The following is a 14,957-nucleotide window of genomic DNA, read 5'->3' as shown; positions in this document are numbered from 1 at the left end:
GGTCGGGAACCTTTTTGGCTGAGAGAGCCATACAAGCCAAATATTTTAAAAAGTATTTCCGTGAGAGAAACTTTTTTTTCCTTTTTTTTTTTTTTAACACTGAATACATCTATATGCGTGCATTTTTAAGAAAGACCAACATTTTTAGAGTATAATAAGTCTCTTATTCTTTTTAATAGCATTGTTATTCTGAGGCTAGCCAAAAATAAATAAAATACTTCTTAACATTACTGCGACTTCTTGAACAGGGGCAGTAGAAAGCGGATGGATGGATGAAAATGCATGAGAATGTTTTATATTTTGAACGTTATTTTTGATACTCTGATTACTAGCGGATTTATTCATTATTTATCGTGTTAAGCAATGTCAGCTAAAATTGATCTGAGAGCCAGTCATCAAAAGAGCCACATCTGGCTCTAGAGCATGGGTAGGGAACCTATGGCTCTAGAGCCAGATGTGGCTCTTTTGATGACTGCATCTGGCTCTCGGATAAATCTGAGCTGACATTGCTTGACACGACAAGTAATGAATAATTCCACTTGTAATCAGAGTGTTAAAAATAACGCTCAAAATAGAAAAAATTCTCATGCATTTTGAATCCATCCATCCGTTTTCTACCGCACCTGTTCAAGAAGTTGCGTTAATGGTAAGAAGTTATGTATTTATTATTGGTTAGTGTGGGACTTGCCCTCCCGGGGGTTCTTCAGACCACCAAGCACCGACATGAGAGCCTGTTTTAGGGTTACAATATTGTTATATTTTTCAATAAGTCTCTCAGTTGCTTCCTAGTAATTGTCTTTTCCTCTTTTGTTCTCGCTCGCGCTCTGGCTCCAACCCCAACCCTGTCCCTCCTCCTGGCTGCTGCTTATAACAGAGCGACAGGTGATTAGATAACAAGGCAAAAGTGGGCCATCTACGCATCTGTCGTTGATTTCGAGGCCGATCCTGGCAACACCCTGCTTCGCTGCAGGCCCGCAGGCCACGTCCCCTCCACAGTTAGCTTCAGAATAACAATGTTATTACAAAGAATAAGAGGCCTATTATACTCTAGAAATGTTGGTCTCACTTAAAAATGCACACATTTAGTTGTTCAGTGTTGAACATTTTTTTATATGGCTCTTACGGAAATACATTTTAAAATATTTGGATTCTTGGCTCTCTCAGCGAAAAAGGTTCCCGACCCCTGTTCTAGAGCCATAGGTTCCCTACCCCTGTTCTAGATGATAATGCAAATAAAATGTCATTTTTTCTTTTATGATGTTATATGTAACCAAAAGCCCAACAAAAATATAAAACACATGACATCATTCTGTACAGGATTGGTGGCATTGTGGAAAACTCAAATGTGTGAAGCAATTTGTTGCTAAGTAGAATTTGTGAGGCTCGCCAACTAATGGAATTTGTGTTTTTTTTCATTGAAAAAGAACGACACATTATATGTAACATTTTCCTTTTTACCCCACAAAAATCGCAAAACTATTATAAACCAATGATGTCATCCTGATTCCAATATTTTGGTACCAGTACCGGTGCCAAAATTATTTCTACACTTTTTGGTACTTTTCTAAATAAAGGGGACCACAAAAAATTGCATTACTGGCTTTACTTGAACAAATAATCTTAGGGTACATTAAACATATGTTTCTTATTGCAAGTTTGTCCTTAAATAAAATAGTAAGCATACAAGACAACTTGTCTTTTAGTAGTAAGTAAACAAACAAAGGCTCCTAATTTAGTTGCTGACATATGCAGTAACATATTGTGTCATTTATCATTCTATTATTTGGTCAACATTATTCAGGACAAGTGGTAGAAAATTAATTATTGATCTACTTGTTCATTTACTATTAATATCTGCTTACTTTCACTTTTACCATGTTCTATCTACACTTCTGTTAAAATGTAATAATCACTTATTCTTCTCTTGTTTAGATACTTTCCATTAGTTTTGAACGATGCCACAAATTTGGGTATCAATCTGATACCAAGTAAGGGTTGGAGGGTGGGGGTGGGAGTACTTTTCAGATGTGGTTTAGTACCGAAAAGGATTGATTAGTATCGTGGTACTATACTAATACCGGTATACCGTACAACCCTATAACAAACCGTGTAAAAATGTAATAAAAACAATTTTCACTGGATTTTTCCTGGACAGCGCCACCAGAAAAAAAAAGACTAACCAGCCATGTGTTGCTGGGCTGAATTTATGGAGCAGGGGTGTCAAACTCTGGCCCGCGGACCAGATTTGGCCCGCCGTGTAATTTAATTTGGCCCTTGAGGTAATATCAAATTAACAATACAGCAGGCCCGCTGTTATTACACATCAGCGGTGCCGCTGTAACACCTCAATTTCTCACACTTGCCAATCCTCCCGAAGTTCAGTGCCCCTCCCGAAAATCTGCCGGGGCAAGCATTCTCCCGATTTTTATATTGAGGGCCTTTAGCATTCTCTACAACCTGTCGTCACGTCCGCATTTCCTCCATACAAACAGCGTGCAGGCCCACTCGCATAATATATGCGGCTATTACACACACATAAGTGAATGCAACGCATACTTGGTCAACAGCCATACAGGTCACACTGAGGGTGGCCGTATAAACAACTTTAACACTGTTACAAATATGCGCCACACTGTGAACTCACACCAAACAAGAATGACAAACACATTTCGGGAGAACATCTGCACTAAACACAACAGAACAATTACCCAGAACCCCTTGCAGCACTAACTCTTTCGGGACGCTACAATATATTTTGATATTTACCTCAGAAGGCTGCAAATAGAAAAGAGGCATTAAATTTGTATTTAAATTTTATTTGATATGCCATTGATATTTTTTTATTATTATTATTTGAAACTCGATTTTGCATGTCACTATAAAGTTACTCTATATAAGCCTTGCTTGATCAATGTTCAATGCAAAACATGTTTGGGGGCCTATTAAAAGGTTAATTTGTTCAACCTTGACCCGCGGCTTTGTTCAGTTTTAAATTTTGGCCCACTCTGTATTTTAGTTTGACACCCCTGATATAAAGTATCTCTGTTTCATCTTTTTTTTTTAATATAAAAAAATATATATACTTGTAAGCTTTTTTGGTTTGGTATTAAAATGTGCCCTTAACTTAAATATAAAGCAACTTCATAAGGTTTGCTGACTCTCACAGCTATGAAGGGACAAAGGAGAGTTGGCATGAACGCAGTCAAACAGGAACAGACAAAAACAGTGCTATACCAATTGTAATTAAACGTAAATTGTTTAATTTTATCACCAATCGAGAAGAGAAGTAACACAGTTATTCTGTTGACCGCCACCTGCTGGATGTGATAACCTACACCCAGACCACACCCTCAAAATCTAACCGTGATGTGGCACACGCGAAAGTGAACCAAGCACAGCGTGAATGCTCGTGTCAAAGAGTCCCGTGACGGCAACTTGCTCAGCAGAGCAGACAGTTCAGCTGGGGGTTAAGATCCATCCATCCATTTTCTACCGCTTATTCCCTTTCGGGGTCGCGGGGGGCGCTGGCGCCTATCTCAGCTACAATCGGGCGGAAGGCGGGGTACACCCTGGACAAGTCGCCACCTCATCGCAGGGCCAACACAGATAGACAGACAACACTCACACTCACATTCACACACTAGGGTCAATTTAGTGTTGCCAATCAACTTATCCCCAGGTGCATGTCTTTGGAAGTGGGAGGAAGCCGGAGTACCCGGAGGGAACCCACGCAGTCACGGGGAGAACATGCAAACTCCACACAGAAAGATCCCGAGCCTGGATTTGAACCCAAGACTGCAGGAACTTCGTATTGTGAGGCAGGTTAAGATCCTGCATATTTAAATCAATCTGCAGTGTACATTAAAGGAAGCACTTACACCGACTCACAGGTGATTTGCATGCGAGATGTGTTGTAGTAGCGCAGGCAGGAATTAGGTTCCTAAAAGCAGGCATTATTTTAGGTGTATGTGTGTTAATTATTCATAGCAGAAGGTAATTGGCAAGCAGAATCTTCATTGGCAAACAGTGCAACATAGGAATGCAAAATATAGAAAAGCCCATTCTGATTCATGGTTCTCATTTACGATACAATCACCTTTACTCACCACATTTACATGGAATTCAATTAGCAGACAAAGTCTAATGTGCTGATTTGTAGAGGACAGTGAGTCATGCATCTCGTTTGCATAATGGCAATTGTAAAATCATATGAATGGACCAGTGGAAGAGTGGGCGGGTGGGTGACTGGGGGCCATATTGCAGAGCAGTCCAAGCTGCTTATATAGAGGCATCACTAACATGGCAAAAAAAAAAAGGAAAAGAGGCATGCAACCCAGAAAATGTGGGGGGAAACAGGAAATAAATGAAGGTAAAAAATGACTGTACAATCATTTTTTTAATATGTGCTCCCTTACTTGATTTTATATGATTTCTGCTAACAAATGAGTTTCATTTTCAATGAACTTGAATACAAGATACTGTTCAAAATTGTTTTTAATAACAACTTCTGAAGTTAGTGTTCTTTTTGTACAGTTTTGAGTTAGCTAAGTATAAAAATTAATCTGAAATTTTTCAATGAAAGAAACATATTGTGTTCTAAATGTGTCCACTGGATGTCGCAAAAGCAATTCATTGTATCTTTGTAGATGATGCTACATATGTACAAAATAAACCACATGATGTTAGTACATCAGTTAAAGAAAATGATCAAACTATATAAATAAAATCTTGTAATTTGATTTTGATACAATATTTCAATCTTGATGGATTGAAAATCAACACCAATGAGTTGATTGATGTACATTTATTCAGAAAATATAAATAACGACAAATAAAGTATATGTACTATTAACCACAACAGGTACTTGTAAAAACAAAACAACAACATTATAATTTGTACAATTTCAGAATGTGCTTGTTCCAGAAAACAATATGAAGTTGTCTTTATTTTCAAGTAATCGTGCCGAGAGTTTACTAGTCCGGCCCACTTGGGAGTAGATTTTTCTCCATGTGGCCCCCGATCTAAAATGAGTTTGACACCCCTGCTTTAGAGAGTTCCTTATGGGGAACTCTGCTTCACTATTGGAACCTTTCGGTTTGCAAACCATGTTCTAGTACCAATTGAGTTTGTAAATTGAGGTTCCACTGAAACAGGGTAGGTGTTACTTATGGTAAAGCTGGCACGCAAAAAAACATTCAGTGCCAGTCCTTTTATTATGACTTGATGTGTAATATGTTCTTTTTCCCCACCATAAAGCTCAGCTATGCTGTTTGCTCGGACAGTATAGTCAGGCTCTGTGTCCAAGCTACGACCACAATATTATACCCAGCATGACCATCAAGTGTTGCCGAGGCCAAGCAGCCAACCCCAGATTGGGCGGAATACGGTACTTTCTTCCATTCAGCTCTCCAATAACCTTTGCAGCTGAGGGAAATTGCACTTACACACCATAAAATTAGAAAGCTCAGTGACATGTCAAATCCGGAGATGAAGGCTACAAGGCATCGCAGAGAAAGTGGACCGTTGGACTGGAAGAAACTTGTAAAACATTTGTATGGCCTTTCACTCCTGCAAGCATTACCTTCAAATTCACCAGACCAACATACTCGTTAAGCCTAAAATGGAGGTTGGTTATGAAGTATTTGTTCCAATTGTAACTTTCTTTCTCCTATGAATTTTAAAATATTTCCAACCATCCATTACATGCACCACTTGTGAGGAGCTGGAGCGAGAGATGAGAGTTCACCCAGGACAGATCGATTTTTCCAAAATCTTCAACCTACTTTCTTAGCATGAATTTTCCTTAATAATCTATTAAATACCGTATTTCCTTGAATTGCCGCCAGGGCGCTAATTAATTTAAAACCTCTTCTCACTCCTGCGCTTACCAAAGGCATGCGGTAAAAGTAAGCATGCGCTAATTATTTTAAAACCTCTTCTCACTCCGGCACTTACCAAAGGTATGCAGTAAAGATTTGAGTGTGATGTAAGCTTGGACCTTAAATCCTACTGAATAGCTCTTAATCTTCTTCCTTTTATGAGATTTCAAATTACCGGTATTGAAATCAGCCTCCTCCATTTTGAAATTGATGACAGGGGAAGTATCAATCGTGACGTCACGAGTTTGGCCAGGCGGTAATACTAAGCATGCGCTAATTATTTTGGGAAGCGAGTTTGACCCGGCAGTAGTTCAAGGCAGGCAATTCAAGGAAATACGGTATACAGTTTGTAAATGTAACTTATATATTGGGTTTCACTATGTAAAGCGCTTTGAGTCACTGGAGAAAAGCGCTATATAAATATAATTCACTTCACTTCAAAAATAGCCACATTTTCCTCAAAAAGTGGATCAATTCAGTGTTGATATTTCAACAGGCAACCTTCACTCAAATCCCGCCTGTAAAATAAATACATTCATCGCCATAGCAACTGAACCACTCTGCTCTTGGACCAAAAAAGAGATAAGTGGAGTGGACTAGTCAAGGGGTTAATATGGTGCACTTGTATGGCGTTTTTCTCCTTCAAAGTACATTAAGTTATCAATTCACCTCACATAATCACTCATGGAAATTACAACCTTAAACGATCCTAACATACAGTGTATGTATATTTTGTTTTTGGGCTGTGGAAGGAAGCAGGCCTGAACGCACAAAAGCCCATATTCAAACCTGAAGCCTTGCCGGAGCAGTACCTGATAAAAAGTAAAAAATGCTAAGCTTGGTCCACGACCATGTTGTAATAAAAATTCAAACCCATGTAGAACACGGTAGTGTCTGATAAAACCTGCTTTTGCCAATGGAATCAATAGAATGTGGAACCAAGATAAGTATTTAAAGGTTCCATATTTATCAACAGTTATGTTGTATCTGATAAATTGAATAAAAGTGTTTCAGTTTGTTGCACTTTCCCAACATGAGGCAGTAGGGTTGTACCGTCTACCGGAGTTTGTATAGTACAGCAACACTAATGAATCATATTTGTATAGTACAGCAACACTAATGAATCATATTCGGTACTATACTGCCTCTGAAAAGTATCGGTCCCCAGTGCCCCTGTCGTCGTGCCATTGCTGGTTTTACGAGCAGAGGAGCATGTTCGCATGTATGTTCCGAAGAGCACAATCAGGGAGTACTTACAAACAGACACAGAGTGCTGACAGAAAAGGGAGAACGGACGCTTTTTGGCTTAAAAACTGGTAAACGATAAAGGTGAAGTTATAACACTGAAACGCCCTCAAGAAAAGGTGCTTGAAGACATGGCTAGCTAGCCAGCTAGCGGCTACAGTCCAGCCCCAGTCAGCAGTGTTTTAGCTACTTCTAAATCACCAATCCTGGTCTCCATGGCGACAAATAAAGTAAGTTTCTTACAAGTATCATCCCTGCAGGACGAGGAATAGCTAAACATGCTCTACCACACACCGTAGCTCACCGCCGTCACAATGTAAACAAACGCCTTTGGTGGATCTACACCTAACATCCACTGTAATGATACCAAGTACAAGAGCGTTTCACACAGCGCTGGCAACAAGGTAGCTGAATTCTGTTTGGGTAAAAGCTAACTCAAAAACAGCAACACTGGAGCCTAATATGACATGACGAGAATATGATGAATACTTTAATACACATATATGGAATTTCAATTAAAAATAAAATGTAGTTTTATTAATTTATGATCATGATTCATGTTAGGCCAGCAGAGATGGCCTTGCTGGCCCTGATGGCACACTACTGGTATAATTGTACATTATTTTAGTTAATGAAAGAGATTATTATCGCAGTACAACATCTCTGTCATACGAAGTAAATGCTTCTCGGTTGGTAATGCAAATCATAATCTTATTTTACCTTGGGTAAATAAAAGTTAAACAAGCATATGAATACATAACAAGGTGTTGCGATCCGTTACTCGGATCTTCACGTTATTGTTTATTTTTCCATCTGTGTTTTCATTCTTCGTCTGACCCACTTACTTCCCGTTTAGTCCATCACCATGGTTACCTATTAGTTTCAGCTGCTACTCCCGGTCCACGCACACCTGTTTTTCTGATCACCTTCACTATATAAGCCTGCCCCTTCTGTTCTTTCTTCCTGGGTTCATAATTTGCTTTTCACGCAACGAGTTACGCCTGCAGTCTTTTCACGTATGTATATTCCCGCAAGCTTTAACGCTAAGCCATTTGTTCATTCCGGTTCTCATGCTGAATGTTTTGTTTTCTCTTTTGTGCCTACGTGCCGGTTTAGTTTTCAGTTTGTATATCCTAGTTCTCATACTAGCGTTTTTTTGTCAGCTTTTTATTAGCTCCAGTGTTTCTGTTCAGAGCTCCCTTTTTGTAGAATAAATTTGTTAAAATCTTACCTTGGCTGTGTTCACTTGTTGACGCATCTACGAGGGAATCGAACCCGGTACCACGATGCCAAACAGGCGTAATACAAGGATGTGAATGTTTATATGCAACATTACCCAAAAGGCTTAGCGCCATGGACAAACCAGCCCCCGCCCCAAACCCCACCCCCTCCACATTCCACCCCCGTGTTGTAAATAATGTAAATAATTCAATGCATATACTCTGATGACTAACCTGTGTGATGACTGTATTATGCTGATAGTATATATTTGTACTACGAATTCATTTACGTGAACCCCGACTTAAACAAGTTGAAAAACCTATTCGGGTGTTAGCATTTAGTGGTGTATTGTACGGAATATGTACTGAACTGTGCAATCTACTAATAAAAGTATCAATCAATCAATCAAAAACCAAAAGTAGTCAAGAGGGGAGAAGGTTTGATCAAAAGCGACTTGATATATTGTTACACCATGTTGTTCTTGCTTTGTCTACAAAAGAAACAGACATGACTTTTGACCAGCTCAGACGTGGTAACATGTCAATAAGGAAGGTTTTTCCTCTTTGATGTCATGAAATCCCGCAACTCTGGTTAAACGCCCCGGCTTCTATTAAAAGTGGAGGGAAAAAATGAAGATGAGATTTTTCCCTACATTTGGAGATCATAAACAGGCACTAGGGACACTGTCAGAATATTATTAAAAAGTCAATTTTGCAGAATAGGGGACTACAAATGCGCAGTGAGAAAGGGGAAATAGACTATTTAAAGATCTCCTCGTCCCACTCAGCCGTTGTTTATTCAAACAGTGTGAATGTGGCGACTTACTTAGTGTCAACCACTTGTCTGCAGGCTCCTTCTGACACCCAACCACAGTAAGGGTCCCTAGAGGCGATACAGGACCTGAGCAACACACACAAAATCATTAAGCACTTGTTGATGTGGTGAAAGCATGAGACTGCTATGGCTGCCAAACTCACTTCTTGCATCTCCCATGCCTTTCGCAGCGAGACAGCGGTACTTTAACCACACAGGAGGTGAACGCAACCCACAAGGCGTGACCCCTGGCATCAATCTGGATGCTGGCGATGCGCTTGTCCTCGACTCCGTCTATACTGCACCTATATGAGAGACAAGATAAAGAAGGCCATTTTGCTTTGGAGACAAAGTTTGTTGCATGGGGGGGGGGGAGAGAACAAATAAAGATTTGATGGCGATTTAAAGGGGAACATTATCACAATTTCAGAAGGGTTAGAACCAATAAAAATAATTTCCCAGTGGCTTATTTTAATTTTCGAAGTTTTTTTCGAAATTTTACCTATCATGGAATATCCCGAAAAAAGGCTTTAAAGTGCCTGATTTTTGCTATCTGTCAATCCACCGTCCATTTTCCTGTAAGTCATCTAGTGATCTCAACATGGCGGATAGCACAGCGAGATACAGCGACATTAGCTCGGATTCAGACTGGGATTTCAGCGGCTTAAGCGATTCAACAGATTACGCACGTATTGAAACGGATGGTTGGAGTATGGAGGCAGATAGCGAAAACGAAGTTGAAGAAGAAACTGAAGCTATTGAGCGAATAGCTATTGAAGCTATTCGGCGATCGCCTTCTAACCAACGATTAAGTGTTGCAGGATATCCATACATCTCTGTGCCATGTCTGTCTTAATGTGCAGACCAAACGAGGGACTTTGGCATCTTTTGACACTGGAGCAACTTAAATCCGTCGATTGGTAAGTGTTTGTTTGGCATTAAATGTGGTTGGAGGGAAAGGCTGGATGCAAATATAGCTACAAATGTACATATAGCTAGCCTAAATATCATGTTAGCACACTCCACGTAAATCAACTTGAATCCGTCCCTGATCGTGTTGTTACACCCTCCGACAACACACCGACGAGGCATGATGTCTCCAAGGTACGGAAATCCGTCGAAAAAACTAAAAATAACAGAGCTGATTTGACTCGTTGTTTGTAATGTGTTTGAGAAAATGGCGGATTGACTACCTATGTGATGTCACAACGCCGAGAGCGAATAAGAGAAAGGCGGTTAATTCGTCAAAATTCACCCATTTAGAGTTCGGAAATCGGTTAAAAAAATATATGGTCTTTTTTCTGCAACATCAAGGTATATATTGACGCTTACATAGGTCTGGTGATAATGTTCCTCTTTAAGGCGATAAGAAGGGGATACGATTAGGACCTGGCAAAGGGGCAAACTCTTAGCTGAGGCTGAGATGAGATAATACTAGAAGTAAAAACATGAGGTCGGGGTCATGGTGGGACACAGAGGAAGATAAAGAACAGGGTGATACGGATACAACAGATGGCCACAGTGAGCAGTCAGCAAATAACACTGCACTTTACTATAAAACCCACTAACACCATCCTCTCCTCCTACTATCAACTTCCTCTGTCCCTGCCAGCCTTTGTCTGCTCAGCCCCATAGGAGCGCTCTGTAATCCCTGTGGGCGTGCCTGGCATCTTTCTTTCTATCCCTTCTCTCCATCCTTTCCTCTCTTCCATCCCGGGATTAAACACCACCCCCTCCAATCACACACACACACACCCTCTGCGGCGTTTGGGTGCCGCATTAACATTCTCAATTAGGGCTTAGAAACCATCTTCACTGGGTCATGCTCGGCAATCAGGTCCGTGCTGATCCAGCTAACGCCAGCCAGAGGGTAGAAGGCGGGTAAAGTCACTTACTGTACTCGAGTGATGCCAGATGGCAGACGGCCGACCGCTGCTCAGCTAGCTAGGGGAGCTGCGTGGTGAGAGCAAGAGGGCCATATAGAGGAAGATGAGAGGCCCCGCCCTTCATCCTTTCCATAAGGCTCGTCACATGGCCGCAGTATGTTGAGTAACAAACAGCAGTGGCATTGAAAGCTACCCTCCGTCAAGTTTGGCCAAACAAACTCCTTCCCTTTCGTCTCAGCTGTCTGGTGTCATGTCTGCGTGAATGTGCATATTTTAAAACAATTATATTTTCTATGCAATTTGGTGCCACATGGCAAAGAAGTGGAAAACTCAGAGCAGGGTGAGGACTTTTCCTGTACAGCACAGTTAAATTATTTTTACTTTATTGTTTTTGTTTAGTTGTATTCACTATACTCATGTAAAATATCTGTGAAATTTGAAGAAAAGGATGGCAAACAGTCCAAGGATAGGCCATATTGCAAGGCTATTCAACTACATCAGTGTTTTTCAACCACAGGTGTGCTGTGAGATACGGTCTGGTGTGCCGTGGGAAATTATGTAATTTTACCTATTTGGGTTAAAAATATTTTATGCAAACCAGTAATCATAATCTGCAAAAAAAGCGCGGTTGATGAGTGTCGGTGCTGTCTAGAACTCGGCAGAGTAACCGTGTAATACTCTTTTATATCAGTAAGTGGCAGCAGGTAGCTAATTGCTTTGTAAACGTCGTATCTAATGCTTAACCAAAAATAAACAAAAGGCGAGTGCCCCTGAAAAAGGCATTGAAGATTAGGGATGGTGATGGAAAACGAAACTAAAACTGAACTGGCTACAAAATTTACAAAAACAGAATGCTGGACGACAGCAAAGACTTACTGCGTGACAAGCAGAGACGGCGTCCACAAAGTACATCGGTACATGACATGACGATCAACAATTTCCACACAAAGAAGGATAGCGTCCGCAAAACTTCAAAAGTCTTGATTGCTAAAACAAAGCAGGTGTGGGGAATAGCTCTCAAGGAACACATGAAACTGCTACCGGAAAATACCAACAAAACAGGAAAAGCCACCAAAATAGGAGCAAAAGCCACAACACACAGGAAAACAGCAAAAAACTCCAAATAAGTCACGGCGTGATGCGACAGGTCGTGACACTTACTTTGAGACAAGAGATATCGTGATGCATGCTTGGTTATGGTTTGAATTCATATCCAACAATTGCAACAATGACTTTTTACAGTCAATATCAACTAGTGAGTTTACATTTTTATTGTTTTCTGCTGGTGGTATTTCATACACGCCCTCTTCTGTCAATAAGTTAATGCGACTGAAAATTTAAACATAAAGTAAACATAACAAAAGTGTAATGCCCTTTGTGTATTTTAGATAAATAGAATATAAGGTTTAATGTTAATATATTCACACAATAAACAAAATATGTTTACACATATACACACAACAGGCACACACCAAACATTGCAGACACTGTATGTGACTTTAAATCAGGGGTCCCAAAACTACGGACCCCAAGTTTAAAAAAATAAATAAAATAAAATATGTGTATATATATATATATATATATATATATATATATATATATATATATATATATATATATATATATATGTATATATATATACATATGCATATAGATATATACACACATATATACGTATATTTATATATATATATATATATATATATATATATATATATATTTTTTTTTTTTCAAGCATTATTTATTGGAAAATCTGTCCTTTCTCGTCCATTTTTTTACAGCTTGTTGCTCTCGTTGTTTCCTAGCCGCTCAGGCAAATAATATTGTCTAAAAAGTAATTTTCCTATTTATATCATACATATATATATGTATATATATATATATATATATATATATATATATATATATATATATATATATATATACATATATATATATATATATATATATATATACATATATATATATAGATATATATATGTGTCTATATATATAGACATATATATATATACATATATATATATAGATATATATATGTGTCTATATATATAGACATATATATATATACATATGTATATATATGTCTATATATATATATATATATATATATATATACATTTTTTTTTTTTTTTCAAGCATTATTTTTTGGAAAATCTGTCCTTTCTCGTCCATTTTTTTACCGCTTGTTGCTCTCGTTGTCTCCTAGCCGCTCAGGCAAATAATATTGTCTAAAAAGTAATTTTCCTATTTATATCATACATATCTATATATATATGTATATATATATATATATATATATATATATATATATATATATATATATATATATATATATATATATGTATATATATATCTATATATATATATGTCTATATATACATATATACATAGACATATATATATGTCTATATATATACATATATACATATATATATATATATGTATATATATGTCTATATATATAGACATATATATATACATATATATATATATATATGTATATATATGTCTATATATATAGACATATATATATATGTATATATATGTCTATATATATAGACATATATATATATGTATATATATTTCTATATATATAGACATATATATATATATATATATATATATGTATATATATATGTCTATATATGTATATATATATGTTTATATATGTATATATATATATATATATATATATATATAAATATATATATATATATATATATATATATATATATATATATATATTTATATATATAAATATAGATATACACACACACACACACACACACACACCCCGGCCAAATTGTTTTAACCTAATGTGGCCCCCGGGTCAAAAAGTTTGGGGACCCCAGGCATCCATGAACAACCCCAGTTTTAATGGTTTCTTAAAGCCTATTTTGGTGATGTTCGGCGGGCTAACTGAAATGCTTTGGCGGGCCAGATGTTGCCCCAGGGCCGCCAGTTGAAAAGACCTGCCATAATGTCTTGCTACAGGTTTAGATACATGTTCAGATCATGGACTTTATATTTGATGTCTGCCAGTGTAGTCCAGATGGATTGGGGCTAAACAGCAAATACCCATCAAAAGGAGCTACAGCGTAAAAACTTTACTGCGTCTAAAAGTTGGCACCCACTTTGAAACCCATCTTACAGGATTGGAGTGGAACTGTATTATTTAGCTTGTCATGATTTTAAATCAAATCAGTCAGATGGACTTGCTTGGACAAGATTGCTTGGCTTTGGTTCAGTGCTGGGCTACTGAAAGCCATTGTTAGAGTAAGAACATAATAATAGATATTTTACTTTTACAAAAATGACTTTCTTCAGAGAAAATGTTTTAAAAATAGCCAAGGACAATAACACACTACTTATTTCCATGGCTTCTCTGATCTTGGCCTGTGTTATTTCTACTGCACCCTGTGACTACTGCTGGTCATTCCTCTGCATCCATTACCCAACCACTAAATATTTGCCTTGGCAGGGTCAAAATTGTGGCTGGATTTGACTTTCATATGCCGAGTACACAATGATGCTTCACTATTTCAGAGGCCATACATAACATACACAGACATCTATCTGTGCATGCACCGGCAGCCGTGTAATGTATTGAAGCCATCTCACCGGGGCTGGGTCTCAAGACAGACCTCAATGTGAGTGTGTGCATATGTGTGTTTCCTTTAATCAGCCATGAGTTTTAGAGGAGCTGGGCTCCGCTGTGGTTGCCGACCGCAGAGCTACGTTATCCAGGGCCTCGGGGGTAGATGTCTTTAATTTAGGAGCTGCGGTTGGGCATAGTGTAACCTGATGAAACTCTTTTAAATAATAGAGTAGCCATCTGCTGGCTGTGTCGGCTGTAGAACTTTGTTCAGGGTAACAGGGCCTGCGTTGAACTGTATGTATAGTGTATGTGGA

The 14,957-nt window shown here is 38.3% G+C and overlaps 1 protein-coding gene across 6 annotated transcripts in view; it reads right to left on the bottom strand.

The window, feature by feature from the left end:
• The window catches only part of sema6a (sema domain, transmembrane domain (TM), and cytoplasmic domain, (semaphorin) 6A), a 328,543-nt gene that overhangs the window by 62,348 nt on the left and 251,238 nt on the right, over window positions 1–14,957 (bottom strand). For all 6 annotated transcript variants that reach the window (XM_061899543.1, XM_061899535.1, XM_061899550.1 and 3 more), the window contains exons 15-16: window positions 9,324–9,464; window positions 9,172–9,246 (exon numbers count right to left, since the gene is read on the bottom strand). In XM_061899543.1, coding sequence (XP_061755527.1) covers window positions 9,172–9,246; window positions 9,324–9,464 — 216 coding nt within the window. The remainder of the gene's footprint in view (window positions 1–9,171; window positions 9,247–9,323; window positions 9,465–14,957) is intronic.

Source organism: Nerophis ophidion, linkage group LG01 (assembly GCF_033978795.1).
Source record: "Nerophis ophidion isolate RoL-2023_Sa linkage group LG01, RoL_Noph_v1.0, whole genome shotgun sequence".
In the NCBI taxonomy this organism is placed as follows: domain Eukaryota; kingdom Metazoa; phylum Chordata; class Actinopteri; order Syngnathiformes; family Syngnathidae; genus Nerophis; species Nerophis ophidion.
This window is presented reverse-complemented; position numbering and strand designations above follow the sequence as displayed.